The following is a 27,983-nucleotide window of genomic DNA, read 5'->3' as shown; positions in this document are numbered from 1 at the left end:
CTTTCTTAAGATCATTATTCAGGATTCAGGGAAAACTGCAGCAGAAAGTTTTATCCCACCCTGAGTCAATGACAGTCACTCCTGCAACCATTTTTGTGACCTTTATTGTTCATGTTCAATTGAGTTCAAATTTACACATTTATATATTTTTCATCCACATTTGAAGGACATCATTTACAAAAAGTGAGAATAACTTTATAACATTAATATACTAGCATTATTCTCCAATGGAAAAACGGAATATACTAAACAAAAATGAAGCTTTGTGTGATCTCTGTGAAATTACCTGCATTTTCCGGGTGATTTCTGTATGCCACTATATTCCACAGAAACCATTCTTAAAATCTGAACAGATTATGTTATTAACATATCATGACCAATGAAAAAAGAAATATTATGGTAGGTTTTATATGAATAATAATTACATTGTGACTTGCTATAATCAAGATTTATGAGTCTTAAGGGAAAAAAGGAAAAATACAAAAGTACAGAAAATCATTCACATTAAAATCCCCAGAATTGTCTACTTGGCTAGTAACTTATCAGCTCTTTAAAAATTACATATTGATGCCTTATGTCTCTATTCTACTGAAGATGTGAACACACAGTTTTCCTGTCCTTTCATTTGTACATCTTCAGATTATTAATGCACATATTGTATTTTAGTTTATCAAACCATGTAAATTTGAGTGGGCTTGATCAGGAAACAGATAAGTGAAATAATATATATAAGATCAGAAGTTAAAAAGAACTCCCTAATTATACTAGACTCGATTTTTTTCAATTAGCAAAATTTATGAAACAGAGCGGTAATATTGAAGGGTGAGCAGCAGTTACACAGGAGATCACAATGGAGATAGAAACAGACAAGCTTATAACTCAAGCCCTGGCGGAAAAAGCCAGCATGACTTTTTCTGCATGGAGGCCATGGCAGAATGCCAGAAGAGAGTAGCAAGACTGAGAGCACGTGACTTTAATAGAATCCATGTGCAGGCTCCTCGTGGTTTTCAACCTAAATTTAGATTGTTAAAAATAAGCCAAAAAAGTGAGGTATTGGTAAGTTACGCAGAGAACTTATCCAAGGGCGATACATTGTGAAAGCCCTGAGGTGAGAAATTTTGTTGTTCACATAGGCGTTGAGCAAGGTAACCATACTGTGTAAAGCTCTCCTGTTTTATGTCTGCTACTCTTCTTTCCAGTCTTAGCAAATGTTGAGTAGGATATGGATAAGGACAAAAACTTTGAAACATAAATTACATTTGAAGGTTTGATGCTCAATAGGGCCTGAAGAAAGGTTAAATGTTGTGGCAAATCACTGACATTTTTACTGTTTGTCTTCATCATGAATTCTGCAATGTTGAGCAAGTTTTGAGCACAGGTAAAAAACTTCATCGCATATTACACATTTGCAAGTTGCCTCTCTTATATGTATTCTCTTGTTAAGGAAGATGAGATCAGTCATTTAAAGTTTTGCCAAACTTCCATATTGGTAAGGCTTCTCTTGAGAATTAATTCTTTAATGTTTAGTAAGATTCCCCTGCCGAGCAAATACCTTAAATTTCCTACAAATGTAAAGTTTCAGTCCAGTTTGAACCCTTTGGTGATGAGTACAGTTTCAGGACTGGCCAAAGGTTTTGCCACATTCTGTTTATTTGTAAAGCTTATCTACAGTATGAATTCTCAGATTATTAAAGATGACATTCTAAGTTTCCCACATACTCTACATTTGTATAGTCTTTTCCATATGAATTCTTTGACGTACAGTAAGACTTAACTTCCAGATAACGGTTTTACCACATTTTAAACATTTATAGGATCTCCCATCATCCTCTGATGGTTAATAGTTCAGAAAAAGCTCAAGGCTTTGCCCATTATCTAAATTGTATGATTTCTCCTTTGTGACTTTGATGTTTAGTAAGAGGTGAGAAATTAAAGGCTTTACCAGTTTTGCTGCATTTCTACGGTTTCAGTCCTGTGTGACTTCTTTGATGTTTAATAAGACTTGAAAGTTGAGTAAAAGATTTGCTACATTGTCTGCACTTCTATGGTTCCTCTTCTATGTGAGTTCTTTGATGTATAGTAAGAGTTGAGGGACAGCTAAAGGCTTTGCCACATTCTAAACATTTATGAAACCTCGCTCCATTATGAATTCTTTGATGTTTAGTAAGAGCTGAGGATTGCCTAAAGCCTTTGCCACATTGTCTGCATTTGTACGGCTTATCTCCTGTGTGAGTTCTTTGATGTATAGTTAGAGTTGAGGAACAGCTAAAGGCTTTGCCACATTCTAAACATTTATGAGACCTCTCTCCAGTATGAATTCTCTGATGTGCAGTAAGAGAATAGGAACGGCTAAAAGCTTTGCCACATTCTCTACAATTGTATGGTTTCTCTCCCGTGTGAATTCTTTGATGTACAGTAAGCTTTGACTTTCGGATAAAGGTTTGGCCACACTCTAAACATTTATAAGACCTCTCTCCAGTATGAATTCTCTTATGGTTATTAAAAGTTGAGGAATTGCTGAAAGCTTTCCCACATTCTTTACATTTGTATGGTTTCTCTCCTGTGTGACTTCTTTGATGTGTAGTAAGAGTTGAAGCTTGGGTAAAGGCTTTGCCACATTGTCTGCATTTGTATGGTTTCTCTCCAGTATGAATTCTTTGATGTATGGTAAGGTCTGAGGGTTGAATAAAAGCTTTGCCACATTGTCTACATTTGTATGGTTTCTCTCCTGTGTGACTTCGTTGATGTATAATAACAGCTGAGGAAATCTTAAAGGCTTTGTCACATTCTCTACATTTGTATGGCTTCTCTTCCATGTGAATTCTCTGATGGTTAGTAAGAGTTGAGGATTGGTTAAAGGCTTTGCCACATTTTTCACATTTGTATGGTTTCTCTCCCGTGTGAATTCTTTGATGTACAGTAAGCTTTGACTTTTGGATAAAGGTTTTGCCACAATCTAAACATTTATAAGAACTCGGTCCAGTATGAATTTTTTGATGTTTTGTAAGACTTGATGAACTACTAAAAGCTTTGGCACATTGTCTGCATTTGTAAGGTTTCTCTCCTGTGTGATTTCTTTGATGTCTAGTAAGAGTTGAGGAATGGCTAAAGGCTTTGTCAAGCTGTCTGCATTTGTGAGGTCTCTCTTTGGCATGAATATTTCTCTCATGTAAATTAAGACATGAATGTAAATAAACTGTCTTTCCAGATTTTTCAAATTTATCAAGTTTTTCCCCACTATGTGCTATATTTACATTGAATGTTTTACTGCAAGCTCTGGTACATAAATTATAAGTGTAAGCTTCTTCCTTAGTATGAATATTCTCATCTTCTGAATGACTTGAAGATTGCTTAAAAGACTTGACACATTTACTTTGTTCATTTGTTGTCTCCACAACATGAATAACTTGATGATTAGCAGGTGCTCTCTGGTCAAACACTTTTCCTTGTTCATAATGGTTCTCTGGAAATGGAGTTTTCTCATTTTGATTACGAACTGATTCTTGTTTAAAGTTTTTCCAATGTTTATTGCATTGATAACTTCTGTCTTCATTATGTGTACTCTGGTAATCATCAAAGATAGATATGCTTTTAGTGAAAGGCATAATTTTACTTAACATATACACTAATTCCCAAATAACTACTCTGTTATACGTATTGAACCATGTTGACTGTACAAAAATTGCTCCAAAATTAATGTTATAGACATTGAAATTAAAAACATTTGAAAATCAACTCCAATAATAATTTACTCCAAAGATTACATAAGTTTGTAGCTTTTCATTATTTTTTCCAAAATATGGAATAATAATGATTAGGTTTTTTGGTTTGTTTTCAAATTTTTTGTATTCATTTTAGAGAGAAAAAGGGCGAGAGAGAGAGAGAGAGAGAGAGAGAGAAGAGAAGCAGGAAGCATCAACTCCCATATGTGCCTTGACCAGGCAGGCCCAGGGTTTTGAACTGGCCACCTCAGCATTTCTAGGTCAACTCTTTATCCACTGCGCCACCTCAGGTCAGGCTAACAATAGTTTTGATTTTCATTTTTTAAAATAATTTTCATTTTATTTTATTTTATGTTATTGGAAGCAGAGGAAGCAGAAAGAGAGTCCCACATGCACCCTGATGGGAATTGACCTGACAAGCCCAACAAGGGGCAATGTTCTGTCCGTGTGAGGATGGTGCTGTATTGCTCAGTAACAGAGCCAATTTTTTAGTGCCTGAAGAAGAGACCACAGAGCCATTCTCAGTGCCCAAGGCCATCTTACTTGACCAATCCAGACATGGTTGTGGGAGTGGAAGAGAGAGAAAGAGAAGCAACAGCGGAATGGGTAAAGAAGCAGATGCTTGCCTTTCCTGTAATCAAACCTGGGACATCCACACTCTTGGTCACTCAACCACCAAGGAAACCAGCCAGAGCCAATCTGTATTTTTAGAAACTAACTGATAGGAAATCTAGTTGACTTAAAGAGGGAGCTTAACGAATGTATAATATTTTTTACCTATTTAGAAAACAAAGACTTAAACACAAATAATACTCCTGCCCTGACCAGATAGCTCAGTTGTTTGGGAGCATCATCCTGAAGCACAGAGGTTGCTGGTTTGATTCTCAGCTAGGACACATATAGGAACAGATTTATGTTCCTGTCTCTCCATTTTTTCTCTTTTGATATAATCAATGCAATAAGTTTTTGGTTTGTGTTTGTTTTTTTGAGAAAGGAAGGGATATATAGACAGGAAAATTGAGCTGCTCCTGTATGAGTCTTGACAAGGGAATCAGATCAACAATGTCTGTGCTCCCTGACAAGTCTCCAACTAACCGACCTATTGAGGCAGAACTCAGTTTGTTTTTTATTTTCAGAGAGACAGAAAGACACAAGGAGAGAGAGAGGAACAAGAAGGGAAGAATTCATTTTTTGCCCAACCCTTTTGACCACTCAATGGCTGCTTCTCCAGTGTGGCCTTACCAGCAATTAAATCCACAACCTTGTTGTTTCAGTATGACACTTTTAACCAACTGAGTGCTTAACAGGCCAGAGTGAAATAAACACTTAATTAATGATTATAATGGTCCCACCATGGCCAAAACCATCCATTGCTTTCATTGTCATCCCAGTATGTAAAGGTCTCTGGTTCAATCCCACATCAGGGCATATTCAGAAAGAGATCAATGTTTCTGGCACTGTCTCCATCTCTCTCAAAATATATAAATAACAAAAATCATTTGCAGCAGGTTAGTTCTGTCCATATTAATATCCTTTCTTCTCACCACTCTTCCAAAATTTCTGAGGCTTCCATTAAGTTTACATGACCAAAACCACATTTTCCATGTCTTACCAGTACTGTTTTAGAGAAGAAATTTGCTATCCCTGGATTTTGTAACAAGGTCTGGTTGTCTTCAGATGGCACAGCTGAAAGATACAAAATAAATATTCATAGTTATGACACAAGGTAAATGGTCATACCAGCAAGTACTGACAAAATTACATTTTAAGTACACCAAAGGCAGGTTAAGAGTTCAAAGCAAGACCAAGAAAGGTAACAATGAAAAAAGTCACATCAAAGAGGAATAAAAACTTACTTCCATTATTAACAATATCTGCTGAAACACTCAAGCACACAACAGTGATAAAAGAAATTTCTCAATTACCAGCTTCTTCTCAAGAAACATAGAAAAGACAGTACTGTATGCTCAATGAACTGGATGCTTCACTGCTTCCGAAAGATTTCTGTTTTGCATGACAGAGTGCCAAGAGAATGGCAGTACATGCGGAATGTACTGTAAAGTCCAATTTTTAAAAAGCGAGTAATTGTTCAAGCACACAGAGACTGCAGTACTGATGACAGATATCAAAAACATAAAAAACCATGACCAGTGGTGGTGTGGTGGACAGAGTGACAGCCTGAGATGCTGAGGTACCAGGTCTCAATCCCTGAGGTCTCTGGCCAGAGCATCTCATTTACCTTTTTAGCGTAGGCTCAAAAGTTTAAGAGCAAAGACAGCAGGCCTGACCAAGTAATGGCACAGTAAATATTGACAGCTGAGATGTTGAGGACCCAGGTCCAAAACCACAAGGTTGCTGGCTCAAGTGTAGGCACACCAGTTTAACAGTGGGATCACTGGCTTAAGCACAAGGGTTGCTGGCTTGAAGGCCAAAGTCACTGGCTTGATCAAGGAGTCAGTGTCTCAGATGACTCCTGAGTACATGTAAGAAAGCAATCAATAAACAACTAAGATGTCCCAACTATGAGTTGATGCTTTTCATCTGTCTCCCTTTCTGCTGTCCCTCTTTCTCTCACTAAAAAAATATACAAAATAAAAAAGGAAAATTAGTATCAAGGTTGCCAGCTTGAGCATGGGATTCTCATTATTCCATGGTTACTAACTTGATCCCAAAGTTTCCAGCTTGAGTAAGTGGTCACTGCCTCAGCTGAAAACCCCCATCAAGGCACACAAGAAATAGTCACTGAACAACATTAAAGTGACTCAATTAGGAGTTGATGTGTGTCATCTCCCTTGCATTCTCTCACTCTCAGTTAAAAAAAAGGGAGGGAGGGTCATTTTCAAATGAAGAAAAGAGAATCAGGGTCATTGTAAAATAAAACAATCATGAATAAAAATAGACATGTTAAGAAATCAATGGATGATGATAAAGAATGAAACCAAAGCATTTGCAGAAGCATAACACACATAGAAGGTATTGTGCTAAGTGAAATAAGACTGGCAGAAAAACACATATACCATATAATGTCAATTATATTTGGAATCTAAAGAACAATATACATGAATAAACAACCAGAAAGAGACTCACAGATATAGTGAACAGAATGATGGCTGTCAGAGGGCAGAGGAGTTGGAAGACTGGGTCAAAAAGTTGAAACACTTTAGAAGAATACATTGGTAGTAACAGAATGTGGTTGTGGGATATAAAGTGCAGCATGGAAAGTATAGTAAATAATACTGTATTATCCACGCTGGGTCCCTGAAATATCATGGGGAATACTGTCAGATTTTATAAAGTATATTAGGGTCTAACCACTCTCCTGTACATATGAAACTAGTACAAAAATAGTACTGAATAAAAAATAAAATGCAAACCAAGAAAATTAATCTGTCAAATTTTGAAAATTATATAAATGTTCCAGTGATCAAAAATCCTTTTATATTAACCATAATTTATAACTGAGTGTACCCTCAAACAGCAAAAGTTTTCATGACATTGTATAGAAAAATTTTTAGACAATATATTTAAATCATTCAAAAATAACTATCAAGTATAATTATAATAAAGATATTTAAGTGACATGAGAAATTTTTTCTGGCTTACTGTATTTCACCCAATGATATAAAAATGTATAGGCCATAATCCACCTAAAAAAAACACCATTTTTTCTAAATAAAGAAAGCATTAGAAAGTTGTAAAATATGGACAGACTAATCTTTAAATATTTCAGATTAAGCACATCATAATAAAAAAACATGCTGACAAACGAAAAACCTCATCATTGCTTTTTCCTGAAATAAACTTGAATTAAGGAACAAAGCTACTTCCTAAATATGAACTGTCCAATAATGCTGTATCCCACTTCTTACCAAAGGAGAACAATTCTGCATGTTATAAAAGCAGTTGTGAATTCAAAAGTCAAAAAATGACAAAAATCTAATCAAAAAGTAAAAACAGAGAAAGTCAGAGTCCTGGGCAGCTCCCAACTGCGCAAGAAAGAATGACAGAATGACAGTGATAATGAAAGCAGGTAACAATGGACACTTTCCCACCTACTGTGCAATAATCTAAGGTCACCTGTGGCAGCAACTATTGAAGGACTCCATGAGATACATAGAGACATGAAATTATTCTAATGTTAAAAATTAAAAATAACAGACTGGAAATATATTTTTATTTTGTTCCAAGTTAAAGGGGGGTAGAGAGATTCATGCATGCACCTCGATGTGATGCACAGGAAAACCCTTGCCTGGAGCTGTTGTTTTATCCACCCAGGGCAATGGTCACAACTGAGCTGTTTTTAGTGCTTGAGGTGGAGACACCACAGAGCCATCGTAGGCACCCAGGGATAACAAACTGGAAACAAATGAGACATGATTTCAGGAGGAAAGGGAGAAAAAGTGAAAGAGACCGAGGAAAACAGAGAAGTGTAAAGAGAGGAAAAGCAGATGGTCACTTCCCCTGTATCTCCTGAGTGGAATCGAACCCAGAACATCTATATTCCAAAGGAACACTCTCCCACTGAAACAAAGGGCCAGGGACCAGACCAGAAATTTGTAACGATAATCCATACTAAGCAAAAGAACATTTTGAATTAAAACAGAATTAGATCTTCACACTTTGGGGAGATGCTTTATGTTGTAATGAAATCATTAAGTCTTCACTCTGTACAGTCTTGTGGGAATCCTCCATTATATTCGAAATGATAAATCTGGCCTGATGTGGCAGTGGAGCAGAGCACAGAATGTTGAATGGGGACACAGAAGACTCGTGTTCAAAACCCAAAGGTACCCAATCGAAAGTGGCTCAACAACTTGAGCACGGGATTGCTGGCTTGGGCATGGAATCATAGACATGACCCAGGGTTGCTGGCTTGAGCAAGGGGTCACTGACTCTGCTGTAGCCCCAGATCAAGGCACATAAATTAAAGTAGTCAATGAACAAGTGCAGCAAAAAAGAAATAATGCTTCTTATGTCTCTCTCTTTCTGTCTATCCCTCTCTGTTGAAAGAAAGAAAAGGAAAGGAAGGGAGAAAGGGAGGGAGGAGGGAAAAAAGAGGAAGATTGAAGGAAGGAAGGAAGGAAGGAAGGAAGGAAGGAAGGAAGGAAGGAAGGAAGGAAGGAAGGAAAGAAGGAAGGAAGAGGAAGAGAGGAAGGAAGGAAAGAAGGAAGGAAGAGGAAGGGAGGAAGGAAGGAAGGAAGGAAGGAAGGAAGGAAGGAAGGAAGGAAGGGAGGAAGGAAAGAAGGAAGGAAAAAAGGAAGGAAAGACGGAAGGAAAGGAGGGAAGGAGACAGACAGGGAGGGAGGTAAGGAAATAATTCTGAAAACATGGCATCGTGCCCAGAATTCCTGAAATTTCTGGATCCAATCTGAAGATCTCAACCACTTCCATCAAAAACTACAAATGAGCCTGACCAGGCGGTGGCGCAGTAGATATAGATAGAATGTGAGACTGGGATGCGAAGACCCAGGTTAGAGACCTTGAGGTTGCCACCTTGAGCATGGGCTCATCTGGCTTGAGCAAAAAGCTCACGAGCTTGGACCCAAGGTCTCTGGCTCGAGCAAGGGTTACTCGGTCTGCTGAAGGCCCACGGTAAAGGCACATATAAGAAAGCAATCAATGAACAACTAAGGTGTCATAACAAAAAACTGATGATTGATGCTTCTCATCTCTCTCTGTTCCTGTCTGTCTATCCCTCTCTCTGACTCTCTATCTGTCCCTGTAAAAACAAAAAAAAACAAACTATAAGTGAGAAAACAGCTTATCATGTAATTTCTCGGATACAAACACAGGTTTTCTGTGATGCCCAAAGCTATGGAAGAGGAGTCATCATGGCAGCCCTCAGTCCACGGGGAAGACTTGGACCCCACTGCTAATGTGAAGACAGAGGTCGTTAGAGCAAAAGCAGAGTCCTGAGAGAATGCTGGAATATGGGACGTGTTGGAGATGAGCTGTCCCTCTATGACAGCAACCAGAATAAACCTGGGCCTCTCAGACCCCTTTCCACTGCAGCAGCTTCCCAACCACACTGTAAGGTCTGGCTTCCACCATTACATTTAGATCTCTTACGTGCCTCATCTGCTTCCTCCTCCCACTTATCTCAATGGAAGGATACTGTCATTTTCCTTCCCAGCTCCAATTTCTAATTCATTTTGTGCCCAGGTAAGAAGACATGATACAATATTACAATGTTCTAAAAAATAGCTTTCCAAAATAACGTGTTTTTTGATAGCACTTTAATCATTATAGACACCACATAAGTTTTCATACACTGAGTTCTAATCAATATGCATCATGAAGCCTTTGTTTCTACGCCACCAAACCCCCATATTTGGTCCCTGATGGGAGAACTGTAAAATCTATCCTGCAAGGCAGAAGCTCCTATGTGATGTTCACCCTAGAGAACAGAAGAAAAAGCCGCAAGTAGAGAATAAACTGAGGAAGGAAGTCATCCTCACCCAGGGAGACCAGGTTCCTGTAGTTCTCCAACATCACATCCACGTACAGTTTCCGCTGAGCTGGGTTCAGGCATTCCCACTCCTCCCGAGAGAAATCTACAGTCACATCCCTGAAGGTCACATCCCTGAAGGTCAATGGTTTCTGGAAGAAAAGACACATTAACAAAGTTCCACGGTCTCAGTTCACAATGCCATCCAACATGGAAACAGAGTTAGAAGTGGTTTTGTCCTAAGAGAAAATAATTCAGTAAGATCATTTTTACCCGGCAATATATATTTTTCCTGAGTGGGTGTGAGAAAGAGGGTCACACAAACTGGTTTGAGAGAAATGAGAAATATCAATTCAACCTGTGGGACTTTTAGTTGTTCATTCACTGCCTTCTGATCTGTACTTTGACCAGGTGGCTCTAGCTGAGCCAGTGACTCATTGCTTAAGCCAGAAACCTTTGAGATCCTGACAGTAACAACGGGGTAATGTCTATAAACCAACGCTCAATCGGGGGACCCTGGGTTGAAGTCACTGATCTTGTGGGTTTGAATCTGGGTCCTCAGTGTCCCAGGTCAGTGTCTTATCTACTGTGCCAATACCTTGTCAGGCAGCAATATTCTTTTGCAAAAAGTGTTTTATCTTTTGTTTTCTTAATCTTTCACACAGTAATATTCTCTAACTTATTTTCTAACACTGAGTAATAAGGATTACACATTTCCATAAATCCACTACACAGACTTAACTTTACAAGATGAATTTTAAAATTACAGTGGTATCTTGAAATACAAGCAAACCAACATAGAAATTTTTTTTTTTTTGTATTTTTCTGAAGCTGGAAATGGGGAGAGACAGTCAGACAGACTCCCGCATGCACCCAACCGGGATCCACCCGGCACGCCCACCAGGGGCGAAGCTCTGCCCACCAGGGGGCGATGCTCTGCCCCACCGGGCCGTCACTCTGCCGCGACCAGAGCCACTCTAGCGCCTGGGGCAGAGGCCAAGGAGCCATCCCCAGCGCCCGGGCCATCTTTGCTCCAATGGAGCCTTGGCTGCGGGAGGGGAAGAGAGAGACAGAGAGGAAAGAGGGGGGGTGGAGAAGCAAATGGGCGCTTCTCCTATGTGCCCTGGCCGGGAATCGAACCCGGGTCCCCTGCACACCAATCCGACACTCTACCTCTGAGCCAACCGGCCAGGGCCCCAACATACAAATTTTTTAAGATATGAGCTGCGACTCGGTCCATATTTTTGTTCGAGATCCAAGCAAAATTCCCATACGAGCTATGATTCAGGAAGCTGCCACTAGTTGGCACGTTGGTGCACAGGTCCATAATCAGCAGAACAACACCAGCATCTCGTTGTTTCACGTGATACCTGCAGAATCAAGCCGAATCTCATGTGCTGTACTCATTCTTGCATCATTTTTGCATTTTTCACTAAATTTTTTTGTGTGCTACCATGGGGCCAAAGAATATGAGTGTAAAGGACAGTGGCAAGAAGAAGAAGAGAATGATGTCCATAGAAGCAAGAAATAATAGAAAAACATGAATGTGTGGTGTACGAGTGATTGGACTGGCAAGGCTGTATGACCGCAATACATCTACAATTTGTACCATCCTTAAACAAAAGGATGCCATCAAAAGTACAATCCAGTGAAAGGAACTATAATTTTTTCCCAATTAAGGACAAATATCCATGAAGAAATGAAAAAGCTTCTGCTGGTGTGGGTGAAAGAGAAAAAGTTGGCAGGAGATACAGTGACAGAGACTGTAATATGCAAAAAGGCACATATTATTTAGGGCGATTTGAAAAAGAAAGAACCATCAATCTCAAAAGAGGCAGCAGAAGATACATTTAAGGCAAGTCACAGCTGGTTTGTAAATTTCAAAAAGAGATCTGGCATCCACTCGGTGGTGAGGCATGATGAAGCTGTGAGTGCTGACATTAAGGCAGCTGAGGAGTACATCACACGTTTTGCTGTGCTTATTGCAAAGGAAGGCTACATCCCCCAACAGGTGTTGAACTGTGATGAAACAGGATTATTTTCAAAAAAAAATGCCCCAGAGGACTTTCATCACCGCAGAGAAGAAGTTGCCAGGCCATAAACTCATGAAGGACCATTTGACCCTTACACTGTGTGGAAATGCTAGCGGTGACCTAAAGTAAAGCCACTGCTAGTGTATCATTCCGAAAATCCTCGAGCCTTTACGACTCACAAATCTTAAAAAAAACCTGCAGGTTATGTGGCATGCCAATGCTAGGGGATGGGTTACGTGGCAGTTTTTTATTGAATAGGTAAATTTCATCTTTGGTCTGACAGTGAAGAAATATCTTCAAGAAACTAAACTCCCAATGAAAGCATTACTAATCCTTGATAATGCTCCAGCCCACCAACCTGGTCTTGAAGAAGACATTCTTGATGAGTTCAAATTCGTGAAAGTCCTCTACCTCCCACCCAACACGACTTCAATCTTGCAACCAACCTATGGATCAGCAGGTCACTTCCAACTTTAAAAAGCTTTACACGCCTGACCTGTGGTGGCGCAGTGGATAAAGCGTCGACCTGGAAATGCTGAGGTCGCCGGTTCGAAACCCTGGGCTTGCCTGGTCAAGGCACATATGGGAGTTGATGCTTCCAGCTCCTTCCCCCTTCTCTCTCTGTCTCTCCTCTCTCTCTCTCTCTCTCTCTCTTTCCCTCTCCTCTCTAAAAAAAAAAATAAAAAAAATAAAAAAAATAAAAAAAAAAAAAGCTTTACACTTGCCTGACCAGGCGGTGGCGCAGTGGATAGAGCGTTGGACTGGGATGCGGAAGGACCCAGGTTTGAGACCCCGAGGTTGCCAGCTTGAGCGTGGGCTTATCTGGCTTGAGCAAAAACTTCACCGGCTTGGACCCAAGGTTGCTGGCTCCAGTAAGGGGTTACTCGGTCTGCTGAAGGCCCAAGGTCAAGGTACATATGAGAAAGCAATCAATGAACAACTATGAAGTCGCAACGTGCAACGAAAAACTAATGATTGGCCTGACCAGGCAGTGGCGCAGTGGATAGAGCGTCAGACTGGGATGTGGAGGACCCAGGTTCGAGACCCGAGGTTGCCAACTTGTGCGCAGGCTCATCTGGTTAGAGCAAAAACTCACCACCTTGGACCCAAGGTCACTGGCTTGAGCAAGGGGTTACTCAGTCTGCTGTAGCCCCATGGTCAAGGCACATATGAGAAAGCATTCAATGAACAACTAAAGTGTCGCAATGCACAACGAAAAACTAATGATTGATGCTTCTCATCTCTCCATTCCTGTCTGTGTGTCCTGTCTATCCCTCTCACTGACTCTCTCTCTGTCTCTGTAAATAAATAAATAAATAATCTTAAAAAAAAAACAAAAAAAAACTAATGATTGATGCTTCTCATCTCTCTCCGTTCCTGTCTGTCTGTCCCTGTCTATCTCTGCCTCTGTAAAAAAAAAAAAAAAGCTTTACGCTGTAAGCACTTGTTCTGCCGCTGCTTTGATGTAAGTCCTCCAGGGCATTTTTTCCTAAAACAATCCTGTTTCATCACAGTTCAACACCTGTTGGGGGATGTAGCCTTCCTTTGCAATAAGCACAGCAAAACGTGTGATGTACTCCTCAGCTCCTTTGAGGTGACTGAGAATAAATTCTAACCCTTCAAGACATTTAGAAAGATCACTACATCATGATATGTTTATGCATTATTGACTTGGCATGGCAAGAGGTTACAAGAACCTTTCACTCGGCATGAAAAAAGTTATGGCCTGATGTTGTTGCAGACAAGAACTTTGAAGGATTCGAACCAGAGACCGAGACCGAGGTAGAAGCGTTGGAGGAGATTGTGTCCCTTGGAAAGTCTATGGGTCTGGAGGTAGATGAGGGTGACGTAAATGAGTTCGTCCAGGAACATGAGGAGGAACTCTCAACTGAGGAGTTGAAGGAGCTACAGATGATGCAACATACGGAGCTTCTGTAGGAGATTAGTAGTGAGGAGGAGGTAGAGTCAGAGGAAGTGATTTCTACAAGTGAAATTAAAGACATGCTGGCAATGTGGAGGAAGCTTTCAAGTTTCATTGAAAAGAAACACCCAAAAAAAGTTTCAACTGGTCGTGCTTCAGCACTTCTTAATGACACTTGTTTGTCACATTTCTGTACCATTTTAAAAGGAAGGCAAAAGCAAACCTCTTTGGATAGATTTTTATTCAAAAGTCCTGCAAATGAAAGTACTGAAAGAGCAGCCAAAAGGCAAAAACAGGTGATGATTAAATGAAAAATACATAACGTTAAGCTTAGGTTAAGTTTAAAGTTAAAAAAGTGCATTTTTTTACAATTAAGTTTTTGTGGTTTCATTTTAAGTAAAGAAAGTACAGTTTTAGTTCTGTTTAAAGTAAAGAAAATGCAGTTTTAGTTTACATTTAGTGTTAAGAAGTGCAGTTTTAGTTTTTGTGTCTACAGTGCCTGCATCCCTTCCTCCCTCCCTCCTCCTCTGCCATTCACCTCCATTAGCCGCACTCGTCTGTGTCCAAGGTTAGAATACAGTACTAAATAACACTTTTTTCTTTTATTTCATATATTTTGTTATGCATTTGTAATGTATACATGTGGGTTTCTTAATTAAAAACATGTCTTTTTTCATCATTTAGGATGGTTTGGGAATGTTTCACAGGGCTAGAATGAATTAAATCTATTTCAGTTATTTTAAATGGGAGAAATTTGTTTGATATACGAGTTGACTGACTTACGAGCTTGGTTATAGAACAAACTAAACTCGTATCTCAAGGTACCACTGTATGGCATCACCATGACCTGGTAGGAAAATGTTCTTTCACCCACACCAGGAGCTTTCTCCTGATATACCAATGTGGCAGGTTCAATTCCTGGTCAAGGCATATTCAAGAAATCAACCAATTAATTATTAAGAAGTGAAACAGCAAGTTTATGGCATTTCCCTCTCTCTCTCTCTCAAAAATTTATCAACAGAATTAAGGCATCAACACAGGCATGTGGATTTGTCAGTGCTGTATTTGTATCAGTCATGATGAGTTGTGTATATCTGTCAGGTGAAAAAGTCACAGCAACTTGGCAGTGTAAGTACTTCTTCACTTTTGACATGGACAACAGTGAACTTCTGTTTTCTAAAATTGCTCATTCTCAATCAAGTGTGGAGATGGGGCCTGTGTTTCCACACATCTACCAAACTCTCTTTTTACCGGTGACACCAATGTCTCCAGTCCACGTGCCACACTCCTGAAAAGCACAGAGAAAGAAAACACAAAGGAAAATGCATACATGACTTTGATCTAAAATTTTAATGGAATTTCTTGATCTCAAGGATTAGGATTCATAGCAACTAAAAATTTATTATACGTAATCTTAGAACAAGATATTTCTTCCTTTGCTGTGAGACTGCTTTGTGGAACAAACAATACAGTGAATGATGGACCTTGAGTTTTACTTCAAATGTAATCTATAATTTTTCAAAAAATTGTACAAAGACTAGCCCATACTACTAGGAAAACTTGTAAACATCTATAGAAGTTTCTATAACGGATAATAAACTTTTTATCATTATTTATTTATTTACTTATTCATTTTTTAGAGAGGAGAGACAGAAAAGAGACAGAGAGAGATAGAGATAAGGGGGAGAAGCAGAAAGCATCAACTCCCATATGTGCCTTGACCAGGCAAGCCCAGGGTTCTGAACCGGCGACTACAGCATTCCAGACTGACATTTTATCCACTGTGCCACTACAGGTCAGGTAATAATATAAACTTAAGCAAGAAGAAAAAATAGCTCAAATAATGTTAACACGTTATACACAGAACTAGGTACAGTTTGAAAGTGATAGAGCCTGATCTGTGGTGGTGCAGAGGAAAAAGTGTCAACCTGGAACACTGAGGTTGCCGGTTCAAAACCCTAGGCTTCCCTAATCAAGGCAATATTGGAGTTCATGCTTTCTGCTCCTTCTCTCTTCCTACTTATACTGTCTTGGTCGATCTCTCCTCTTTAAAATGAATTAATAAAAATCTTAAAAATAAAGTGATAGAAAATAAAATGAAAGATATTGTGATTCTGTAGTTTCACGAATCACTTGTGAATAATACTTATTATTACTTTTTTTGTGACAGAAAGAGAGAGAGAGAGAAAGGGAGAGACAGGGATCACCAGGAAAGAGATGAGAAACATCTGTTCTTAGTTCCATCTCCTTAATTTTTCATTGACTGCTTTCTCATATATGCATTGTCGAGAGTAGGGGGAAACTACAGCAGAACGAGTGACCCCCGCTTACTCCATGGGGCAAGCCAGGAACCTTGGGCTTCAAACCAGAGAACTTTGTCTTTAAGCAAGACACCATGGGGTCATGTTTATGATTGCATGCTCAAGCTGGTGACATCGGGGATTTGAACAGGGTCCTCTGTGTCCCAGTCCAATGCTCTATCTACTGTGCCACCACCGGGTCAGGTAATACTCGTTTTTAATAAACATAGAAGCAAGAAGAACATCCATAATAATAGAAAACATTTTAAAGCAACTGATTCGTTGTCTCTAATTTCTTTAAAAAATTTTATACACATTCATCGAGAGCTATGTTATGACATTGTAGGAACACAATATAAATAATGAAATTTGGAAATAATCATAAAAACAGTAATTTTTGCAACTACCCATCCACATGCACCCTCCACGTTCTGTTCTTTAACACTCCTTTAAAATAAAGACGTTCTCAGCAATCTAGTGAGCAGGTCTCTTCTAGCTGCTCTTCTCTGTCAGAACTTCCTCAGTTATTCTGACCCATAGAAGGTACATTTCCTTAATCCTGGACTACAGAGGTGATGCTAGAGCCACATGAAACTAAAGCCTACTTTCCCTTCTTACTGATGCTTGAGCCTCTGATCCATCCTTATAAGGATGATGGACACAGTTGTCCTACCAGGTGATGTTACGAAGGGGATATTTCTAGTATCAGAAAGTGATTAGTGAGTAATGGCGACATGAGAGATAACCCTGATCACTCCAACTGAAATTTCAACAAATTGAACAACTACAACACAGTGAAATAACCCCAGCTGGGCTCACAGTGCACCTGAAAGATCTCCATACCAAATGGACTGAAGGTGTGGTGGGTTGAAAAGGAGGCAGAAGATAAAACGCACTCATGCTCAGCTCTGAAGAGGAGAGAAACCACCTGACCAGGTTTTTTTCTTTTTCTTTGCTGCTCTGTGGGGAAGAGGAAGGGCCATGCTGCCTGGGTCTTATTTACCATGAAGAATCAAGCCCACAGTGCCTGAGCCTCCTTCAGATAGGAGGAGCGGAGAGGCTGAGGGGCAGAGGAGGTGCTGAACTAAGGGGGAGTGAGGGGACGGGCTGAGCTCAGGGTCCTGGCCACAATTCCCGTGGTTTGCCTGCCCTCCACACTCTGCAACAAAACAAAGTGCAGCGCCCCAGTCTCTCAGGTGCCAACTCGCTCACCTCGTGGGTAGGAAGAATGGCAGTGGCAGAACCCACAGCTAGCTCTCCAGAGCCACTCTCTCCACCAGGAGAAATAGAGCTACTCCACATTGGGTCTCCTGGTTTCTTGACATGTGAGGAGGAGCTTCAAGAGACATCAAATCGCCACTGCTAGGACATTAAAGCCACAAAACCGTAAAGTTATAAACCTGAAGCTGTAAAACCCTCACTATATGCCACATCCACCCATGACTACAGCCCTGCCTGCATCATTAACAGTGAGGTCTCAGGGAAGATCTTCCCAAGAATCTCAGAGCCAAAACTTGCAGTAGAGAAACACGTATTGGAAAAAAAGTAGTAACCACAAAAACCTGAAAAAAATTTTTCCTTTTATTTCTTTTCCCCATTTTATTTACTTTCATTTCTCTTATTCTTTTCTTCTCTTTCTCTATTAAATTTTATTATCTTAAACTTTTATATTTTATTATTTTTCTTTGTGATTTCTTTTTTCCTTTTCTATGCTTCTCCTCCTTTCCTGTGGTTTTTCATTACACTTATCATTGTGTATATAATTTTTATATTTTTCATGAATTTTTTTCAGTTATTTCCCATTTCTTAGTTGTTTCTTGTTAGAGTTCTTAACAATATCACTCTCAAATGCCATCAAGGTAGAAAAAATCAAATACCATGGACACACAAGAAAGAGACGTAATTCAGATAAGTAATTAAAAATCTCCATAAAGAAATCTCAACTACATGGAAACCCAGGACATAAAAGAGAATTTAAAACTGATGTTATAAAAAAACTCAATAATTTCCATGAAAACAATGATAGGCTCTTTATTGAGCTGAGAAACAAATTAATGAACAAAAACAGTACTTCATAAAAGAGATTTGAACTTTCAAAAAGAACCAGAGACGAAGAACTCAATACATGAACTGAAAAATAAGGTAGCAAGTTTATCTAATAAAACAGGCCAGAAAAAAAAGGGAATAAGTAACACCGAAAACAGGCAACTAGAGATGCTACACAGAGAAGACTCATGAATAAAATAAAAAAAATGAGAGATCTAGAAGAACTGATTGCCTCTATCAGAAAGAACAATACAAGGTGTGACCAGGTGGTGGTGCAGTAGATAAGAGATTTGGACTGGGACGCAGATGACCCAGGTTTCAAAACCCAAGGTTGCCAGCCTGAGTGGGGGTTTGCTGACTTGAGCACTGATGGGATCATAGACATGACCCTATAGTCAGTCATAGGCTTCTGCCCAAAAATCACTTGCTAGAGGAACGGGTCACTTGCTCTGCTGTAGCTCTGCATCAAGGCACATATGAGAAAGCAATCAATGAACAACTAAGTAACTACAACAGAGAATTGATGCTTCTCATCTCTCTCCTTTCCTGTCTGTCTGTCCCTATTTGACCCTCTCTGTCTCTGTCACACACACACACACACACACACACACACACACACACACACACGAAAAAGGTACATATAGGAAAAAAAAGCAACAATTTGACATGAAAATTTAAGGGATGCTGCAAAAGTAGCAATAAGATACCTGACCAGGTGGTGGTACAGCAGATAGAGCGTCAGACTGGGACGCAGAGGACCCATATTCAAAACCCCGAGGTTGCTGGCTTGAGAACAGGGTTATCTGGTATGAGCATGGATACCGGCTTGAACCAAAGGTCAGTGGCTTGAGCAAGGGGTCACTTGGTCTGTTGTAGCTCCCTGGTCCAGACACATATGACAAAGCAATCAATGAACAACTAAGGTGCTGCAACGAAGAACCGATGCATCTCATCTCTCTCCCTTTCTGTCTGTCTGTCCCTATCTATCCTTCTCTCTTTGTCTCTCTGTCTCTGTCACACACACAAAAAATAAAGTATATGTAACAGGAAGATTTCTATCATTACAGTCTCATATGAAGAAACATAAAAGATCCCAAGTAGACAACCTAACATGACACCTTAAGCAAGTAGGAAAAGAAGAATAAAAAAAAACGGAAGAAGTAAATTAGTATCAATTAAAGCAGAACTAAAAGAAATATAGAATAGAAAATGTATAGAAAAAACAAATGCAACAAACAGCTCAGTTTATAAAAGATCAATATAATTGAGAAACCATTGGCTAGACTCATGAAGGTAAAAAGAGAAATGACTCATAGTAAACAAATCTAAAATGAAAGATGAGAAATTACCTCAAAAATCAGATATACAAAAGATCATATTACAATACCATGAAAAATTTTATGCCATCAAATTAAACAACCTAGATGAAATGGATAAATTCCTACAAATACAATCTTCCTAGACTGAGTCACAAGTAGAAAACCTAAATAGACCCATAAAGAGGGAGGAATTACAAACAAGTATCAGAAACCACCCAAAAGCCCGACAGGGGTGGCACACTGGATAGAGGGTTGGACTGGGATGCAGAGGGCACAGGTTCAAATCCCTGAGGTTACTGGCTGGAGCGTGGGGTCATCCAACTTGATCAGGAGGTGATGAGCTTAAGCATAGGGTTACTTTCTCATGCTAGTTGCTAGACATGATCCCACAGTCGCTTGCTTGAGCAAGGGGTCTCTAGCTCTGGTCTAGTGCCCCTGGTCAATGCACATATAAGAAAGCAATCAATGAACAACGAAGAAGCCTCAACAAAGAACTGATGCTTCTTATATCTCTCCCTTCCTGTCTTTCCATATCTGTCACTCTTTCTGTCTACGTGCCCCTCCCCCCAAAAACCCATGATTTCCAAAATCTGGTTCTGGTTCTGGAGCAAAAATAAAAGTCCAGAACCAGATGACTATACTAGAGAATTCTACCAAACATTTAAAGATTTGGTTCCTATGCATCTCGAATTCTCCAAAGAACAGAAGAAGAAGCATTACTCCTTAACACATTTTATGTGGTCAACAATACCATGTTACCAAAACCTGACAAGACAGTACAAAAATAAACAGAAAACAACAGACTATTATCTCTAATGAATACTGATGCAAAAATCCTAAACAAAATACTAGCAACTTGAATACAACAACACATTAAAAAAATAATACATTGGGGCCCTGGTCGGTTGGCTCAGTGGTAGAGCTTTGGCCTGGCGTGCGGGAGTCCCGGGTTCGATTCCTGGCCAGGGCACACTGGAGAAGCGCCCATCTGCTTCTCCACCCCTCCCCCTCTCCTTCCTCTCTGTCTCTCTCTTCCCCTCCCGCAGCCGAGGCTCCACTGGAGCAAAGATGGCCCGGGCGCTGGGGATGGCTCCTCGGCCTTTGCCCCAGGTGCTAGAGTGGCTCTGGTCACAACAGAGTGACACCCCGGATGGGCAGAGCATTGCCCCCTGGTGGGCAGAGCGTCGCCCCCTGGTGGGCGTGCCGGGTGGATCCCAGTCGGGCGCATGCGGGAGTCTGTCTGACTGTCTCTCCCTGTTTCCGGCTTCAGAAAAATACAGAAAAAAAAATAATAATAATAATACATTGGCCTGACCTGTGGTGGCGCAGTGGATAAAGCACCAACTTGGAATGCTGAGGTCACCGGTTCAATACCCTGTACTTGCCTGGTCTAAGGCACATATGGGAGTTGAAGCTTCCTGCTCCTCCTCCCTTTCTCTCTCTCTTTCTCTCTCTCTCCCTCACTCTCTCTCTCACTTTCTCTCTCCTCTTGAAAATAAATAAAAAACATTAAAAAAAATAATACGTTTTGATGAAGTGGGATTCATTCCAGAAGCACAAAGATGGTTTAATATACATAAGTCGTTTAACATAACACACATCAAGAAAACAAAGAAAAATCATATGATCCTATCAATAGATGCAGAAATGCCATTCAGTAAGATACAACTTCCCTTGGAATAGAAGGCAACTTCCCTGGCCTCCATCTTACCTTGGGGCCAGGGAACCTTGACGGGCAGGATGCGTGCTCTGTACTCAATAAAGCCGTTTACTATTCCACACTTCGTGGCTCTGAGCCCCGTTCCTTCCTTCTCGGCGGGGAAAAATACCTTACATTTTGGTGCCGAAAACCCGGAAGGAGTTAGAAGTCTGCAAGGACCGCTCCTTTCCCCACCCCTCCAAGAAAGAACCAGGATCTCCGACCTTCCACCCACTTCGGCGCATGGTGCGGTAAGTCCCCTGCCTCCAGCCTTCCTCTCAGTTCTTTCTTCCAAGACTCCCTGTGCGTGTACTTGTCCCCAAGCGCATCCACTTTACCTTTTTCGTCCGTGGCCAGACCTTGAGTTTTTAGGATGATAATGCTCAATACTGACCACTCCCGAAGACTGAGGGCAGCTGTTGGGGCAGAGAAATCTCCCTCCTTAAAGAACAAGAAACTGTTCTTTTTCTCCGCTGTGGCCAGGCCACAGAACCCACTCGATTAGCCTCCTGAAGGGACTTTCGGTGTTAACACCCTCACCAATTTAACTATCGCCAAAAAAGCTGGGAAGTGATTGGAGATCTTACATACATGGCTTCTCATTATTCGCACACCTGTCCTTAATCTCTGTGCTGCCTGTTCCACCGCGCAGGCCTTTTTCTGGCCAGAGAAACCTCACCTAAAACCTCCACTCCTGATCTTTCCTTCTCCGAGGACTCCCAACTCTCTCTCTTCCTGCCTGACCCCCAGGGGCATCTCTCTCTCTGGTCCCTCTGTGGACCTCTTTTGTGCTCAGTTCTCTTCCCTCTGAAAGCCCCCTCACCTCCCTTCTCAAAAACCTGTTCCTTATTCACCAAAAAAAAAAAAAAAGGAATAGAAGTACCTCAACATAATAAAGGCCATATATGACAAACCATCAGCTAATTTCCTACTAAATGAAGAAAAACTGAAAGCTTTTCCACTAAAATCAGGAACAACACAAGGCTGCCAGTCTCTTCACTTCTATTCAACATAGTGCTGGAAGTTTTAGCCAGAACATCAGGGAAGAGAAAGAAAGAAAAGGCATTAATATGGGAAAGAACAAGTAACGTTATCATTTTTCCAGATGATATGACCCTGTATATAGGACACCCAACGCCCTGGCCAGTTGGCTCAGTGGTAGAGCATTCGTCCAACGTATGGAAGTCCCGGTTCAATTCCCTGTCAGGACACACAGGAGATGCGCCCATCTGCTTCTCCACCCTACACCCTCTCACTACCCCCTCTTTGCCTCCTGCAGCCATGGCTCAATTGGAGCGAGTTGGCACTAGGCACTGAGGATGGCTCCATGGTCTCTGCCTCACCTGCTAAGAAATGGCTCTGGCTGCAACAGAGTAAGGACCCCAGATGGGCAGAGCATGGCCTCCTGGTGGGCTTGCCAGGTATATCTGGTCAGGGGCATGCGGGAGTCTGTCTTTGCCTTCCCTCCGCTCACTGAAGAAGAAAGAAAGAAATAAGAAAACCCCAGACTCCACCAAAATAAATTAGCAACTATACACCAACACAATAAAGTCAAATAATATAAAATCAACAAACAAAAGTATATTGCGCCTGACCAGGTGGTGGCGCAGTGGATAGAGCATCAGACTGGGATGCAGAGGACCCTAAGGCCACCAGCTTGAGCATGGGCTCATCTGGTTTGAGCAAAGCTCACCAGCTTGGACCCAAGGTCGCTTGCCCAGGGAACATACAGGAACAGATCAATGTTCTCATCTCTCTAAAATCAATAAAATAAATATTAAAAAAAAGGAATGAAAAAGAGAAAGAGGCTGACAGTGGTGGTACAGACGATAAATCGTCAAGCTGGAATGCTGAGGTTGCTGATTTGAAACCCAGGGCTGACCCAGTCAAGGCACATAAGGTTAATCCCTTCAACGAGCTGATGCTCCCCACTCCTCCCCCCGCTTTCTCTGCCTCCATCTTTCCATCTACTATTTAAAATCAATAAATAAAATTTAAAAAACTAAGCAAATGGAAACAACGTCACTAGGCAGGGACACTACCAGTAAAGAATTAGAGGTTGCAGGTCCTAAATCCACTGAAGTTAGGAGGAAAAGCAAACACAGCCTCTGCCCAGGACACATAGCTTACCTGAGAAGCAGCCATTCTGTCCTGGTCCAGCTCCTGCTTGTTTTCTCAGGAGACAATATGTTGAGGAGTCAGGTCTGCATTTTGAGAATGTGCCACTACAGGTGTCCACACAGCCCCTCTATCCACTTCCACCTCAGTCAGACAGAAGGACCTGGAAATGCTGAAAAGGCCACACTCTCCTGTCCTTCCTCACTGGAGTCAGCCACAAGTGCTCCTACAGGGAGAACAAACTGTATTTTTTTCCTGTCTTCACCTGTCTGTCCTCCCTCAGACGTCCACACATTCCACAGCAATGAGAATGGGCACTGCTCTCCTGAACGCCCTAACCTCCCCTGACCATGCCTGCTCCTCACTCTCACTAATGCATCCTGGGTACACTCTCCTCTCTGGAGCATGTCTGTGCCTCCCCACTCACCTTTGCCTGTTTCTCTTCTAAGATTCCAGGGTTCCTCTTTTGGCTCTGAGCCCTGAGCCCACTTCTACTTCTGTGACTTATTTTTTTCGATGCTACAGAAAGGGGGACAGATATGTGCAGACAGATAGGAAGGGACAGAGATGAGAAGCATCAATTCTTTTTTTTCTTTTTTTTTTTTTTTTTTTTTTTTTTGTTGTTGTTGTTTTTTCATTTTTCTGAAGCTTGGAAACAGGGAGAGACAGTCAGACAGACTCCCGCATGCGCCCGACCGGGATCCACCCGGCATGCCCACCAGGGGCGACGCTCTGCCCACCAGGGGGCGATGCTCTGCCCATCCTGGGCGTCGCCATATTGCGACCAGAGCCACTCTAGCGCCTGAGGCAGAGGCCACAGAGCCATCCCCAGCGCCCGGGCCATCTTTGCTCCAATGGAGCCTTGGCTGCGGGAGGGGAAGAGAGAGACAGAGAGGAAAGCGCGGCGGAGGGGTGGAGAAGCAAATGGGCGCTTCTCCTGTGTGCCCTGGCCGGGAATCGAACCCGGGTCCTCCGCACGCTAGGCCGACGCTCTACCGCTGAGCCAACCGGCCAGGGCAGCATCAATTCTTAATAGTGGCTCTTTGGCTGTTCATTGACTGCTTTCTCATATGTGCCTTGATGGGGAAAAGGGGAATGCTACTGCAGAGCGAATGACCTCTTGCTCAAGCCAGCGACCCTAGCCTCAAGCCCCTGACCTAGGGCTTCAAGGCAGTGACCTTTGTGCTCAAGCCAGGACCACAGGGTCATGTCTATGATCCCACATTCAAGCCGGGCGATCCAGCGCTCAAGCTGGTGACCTCAGGATTTCAAACATGGGTCCTCTGCGTCCCAGTCCAACGTTTTATCCTCTGTGACACCACCTGGTCAGGATAATTCTGTGACTTTTAAATAAAATTTATGGTATGAAAAACATAAACAGAAAGCATATGCTTCCAGGATCCTTGCTGCTAATCCCTGGGCTCACCCTGGAATCACCTGGAGCAGCTCATAAAAACAACAATGCCACGTGACCTGCGGTGGTGCAGTGGGTAAAGTGTAGACCTGGAACACTGAGATCGCTGGTTCAAAACCCTGGGCTTGCCTGATCAAGAGATATGTTGGAGTTGATGCTTCCTGCTCCTCCCTTCCTTCTCTCTATCTCTTTCCCTGGCTACTCTCTAAATTGAAAAATAAAAAACTAAACAGAACAAGTATGCTGCTCCACCCACAGCAGCTCTCGAAGTTTGAGTAGGATGGTGCAGGTGATGTCCTTTCTTAAAAATCAAGCCATCTAATAGGACCCCAGAGGGGAATGGTTTAGCTTCAATAAGCATGCAGATTCCTTGGGGATGAGGGCTCCACTTGAAGTTGTGGTTCTGCAGGTCTGCAGTGGGGCCCATGATAATGACATCTTTTTCTAGGTCTCAGCGGTGCCTGCATTGCTCCCTCAGAGCTGTTTTCAGCAGCACTGGCTGATGGGCTTCAGACCCAGCACAACTCACACTTCCGGATACTATGAGCGCAGTTTCACCCTTTCAGTTACTAATTCAACAAATCACAAGAAAAAAAAACCTGCTGAAAATTTGATGAACTCAAGACAAGGCTCTCACAGCTAAGATCAGACATCCTTACCATGTGCATAGTGAAACAGCCTAATATAGTTGACTAAATACCAGTGGCTGTTTCAACATATGATAGACACTAGAAGGGATGCAGGGCTCAGAATTTAAACTTGACAAAATATTTATATATTTCAAAGAAAAACTATATGGAATCTTTTTTAATGTAACGACTTCTAGCATCAAGGACTTAAAAAGTTGAGACTGCCTCATACTTGGCAAAGAATTACAAGCTTTGTTTACGGCCTTGGCCAGTTGGTTCAGCAGTAAAGCGTCCACACGATGTGTGGACATCCTGGGTTCGATTTCTGGTAAGGGCACAGAGGATAAGTAACCATCTCCTTCTGCACTCCTCCCCCTCTCCATTCACTCTACCTTTCTCAACCTCTCCTGCAGCCATGGCTTTATTGGAGCAAGGTGGCCCCAGGCACTGAGGATGCCTCCATGGCCTCACCTCAGGTGCTAGAATGCTTGACACTAAAATTGCTGACTACAGAGCAACAGCCCCTGATGGGCAGAGCACCCCTAGTGGGCCAGCAAGGTGGGTAGATACCGGTGGGGGTGCATGCAGTAGTGTCTCTACTTCTCACTTGAGAGGAAAAATAAAACAATTATAAGCTGTGATTCTGAGATTTCACCAATGCTTATTTTTAAAATTAATAACTACTGCAAGAAAGCAGACATTCAACAGACTAAGATTGACCTCAATAGGTTCTTTTCTTTTAATGAATTAAATGTCAGATGTGTAATAAAAAAGGTAAATCCACTAGGCCAAAAAAAAAAAAAAAAAAAATCTTTTCTCCTCCCCTACTTCAGCTCAGCAGCCTCCTTCCCTGAGCGCCCTTCTCTCCGGGCTCCTCCCTCTTCTCGGAGTTCCATTTATTCCCTGCGCTCCATTCCCCGGTTACTGTCACTCTGCCCGTCGCGGTCCCGCCCCCCCCCCCGCCCCCCTAGTTTTCCTCTCTTTATGGCCCCTGACTGACCTCTCCTCCCCTCCCCTCCTGAGTCCCTCTCCGTCCCCTGACCCCTCCCAGCCCCACTCTGCGCGTCCCCGGGGCCCCTTCGCTGTCGCCGCTCCCACACAGCCGTCCCCGCGCGGGGCCGGGGGCTCTTCTGGGGACCCCGCGTTCTCGCCCCGAATCCCCACGCCATGGAGAGTGTGCTCTTCCTGGACCCGGGCGTCTTATTAAATGCGGTGGGGTCTCAGGAGGGGGTCCGCAGGTCCTCAGGCCGGGGCAGGGGAGGCAGTTCGGGCTCTACCGGGCCAGAGAGGGGCGGGGAGCGGGGGGGGGGGGGGGGGGGAGGGGCAGGGGCTCTGCCCTCTCGGGACCGAGGCAAGAAACCCCGCGGCACGCGCGTCCCACGCCCGACGGCCGGGCGCCCTGAGTTTCCCCGGAAACCGACGCGGAGCCCCAACCCGGCAGCGAAGCGGGCAGGCTCGGGGCCTCTCACTGGGACTCCGCACTCACCGCTGGGAGCTAGGAAGCAGGCTCTCGGCGTCCGCAGCGACCCTCAGGCTCCCCGCGTGGACTAATGAGGACGGGAGGGTCAGGTTTAAACCCGGAAGACCGGCTCCAGATCCCGTGTGACCTTCGCTACAGCCGCTTCCTGGTCTGTAACGAACTGCGCTTGCGCATCGTCTCTAAAGCCTAGCGGGTTACGGACCAACTGATAGACTCCCTCTGCGCGCGGGATTTTTCTTTTTCTTTCTTTCTTTCTTTCTTTTTTTTTTTTTTTTTGACAACGACACTGTGAGAGTCAGTCAGGAAGGGAGATGAGAAGCATCAATTTTACGTTGCGGCATTTTTGTTGTTCACTGATTGCTTTCTCATATGTGCCTTCACCCGGGGGGCTACAACAGACCGAGTGACCCCATTGCTCAAGCCAGAGGAGCGCGCGCTCAAGCTGGACACTTAGGGGTTTCGAACTTGTGTCCTCAGCGTCCCAGTTTGACGCTCCCTGCACCATGCTCCGGTCAGGCACGGGCGGATGTTAATACTGAACAATCAGGAGTTGAGACAGCGGAGGAGGGAGAGGGAATGGGTGGGACCAAAATGTCCCTGTAGTGGGCTCCCCTCCACACTTCTCACCAGTTGTTTTTTGTAGGTCTTGGAATTTCACTAAGGTAATAAAATATCTAAGATTTTTCCTCACAAAGTTAATATTATGACGAGTCCCTGCCGGGGTTGCTCAGTTTATTAGTGTCCTCCTGATCCACTAAGGGCTGTGGGTAATGGGATGCTGCATGTTAGATTCAGGGAGTACTGACATGCTGGGGCTGCCAAGAGTGTACAAGGTCCCTGTGACGCTGAGAACA

At 42.4% G+C, this 27,983-nt stretch overlaps 2 protein-coding genes across 2 annotated transcripts in view; one reads left to right on the top strand and one right to left on the bottom strand.

Annotated features, from left to right (window-relative positions):
- LOC136399328 (zinc finger protein 420-like) overlaps positions 1-27,983 on the top strand; it is a 219,755-nt gene that overhangs the window by 143,843 nt on the left and 47,929 nt on the right. The gene's annotated exons all lie outside the window — the stretch shown is intronic.
- LOC136397152 (zinc finger protein 420-like) lies at positions 87-27,264 on the bottom strand. The gene is given in 6 exon segments (XM_066371734.1): positions 87-3,563; positions 5,335-5,408; positions 10,181-10,322; positions 23,619-23,832; positions 24,034-24,125; positions 27,136-27,264. Coding segments are annotated over 4 exon segments (1,923 nt in total). The 5' UTR covers positions 23,634-23,832; positions 24,034-24,125; positions 27,136-27,264; the 3' UTR covers positions 87-1,871.

The sequence above is a fragment of the Saccopteryx leptura genome, chromosome 3 (genome assembly GCF_036850995.1).
Source record: "Saccopteryx leptura isolate mSacLep1 chromosome 3, mSacLep1_pri_phased_curated, whole genome shotgun sequence".
Lineage (NCBI taxonomy): Eukaryota > Metazoa > Chordata > Mammalia > Chiroptera > Emballonuridae > Saccopteryx > Saccopteryx leptura.
The sequence above is the reverse complement of the archived record's forward strand: the minus strand, read 5'-3'. Positions and strand labels throughout refer to the sequence as shown.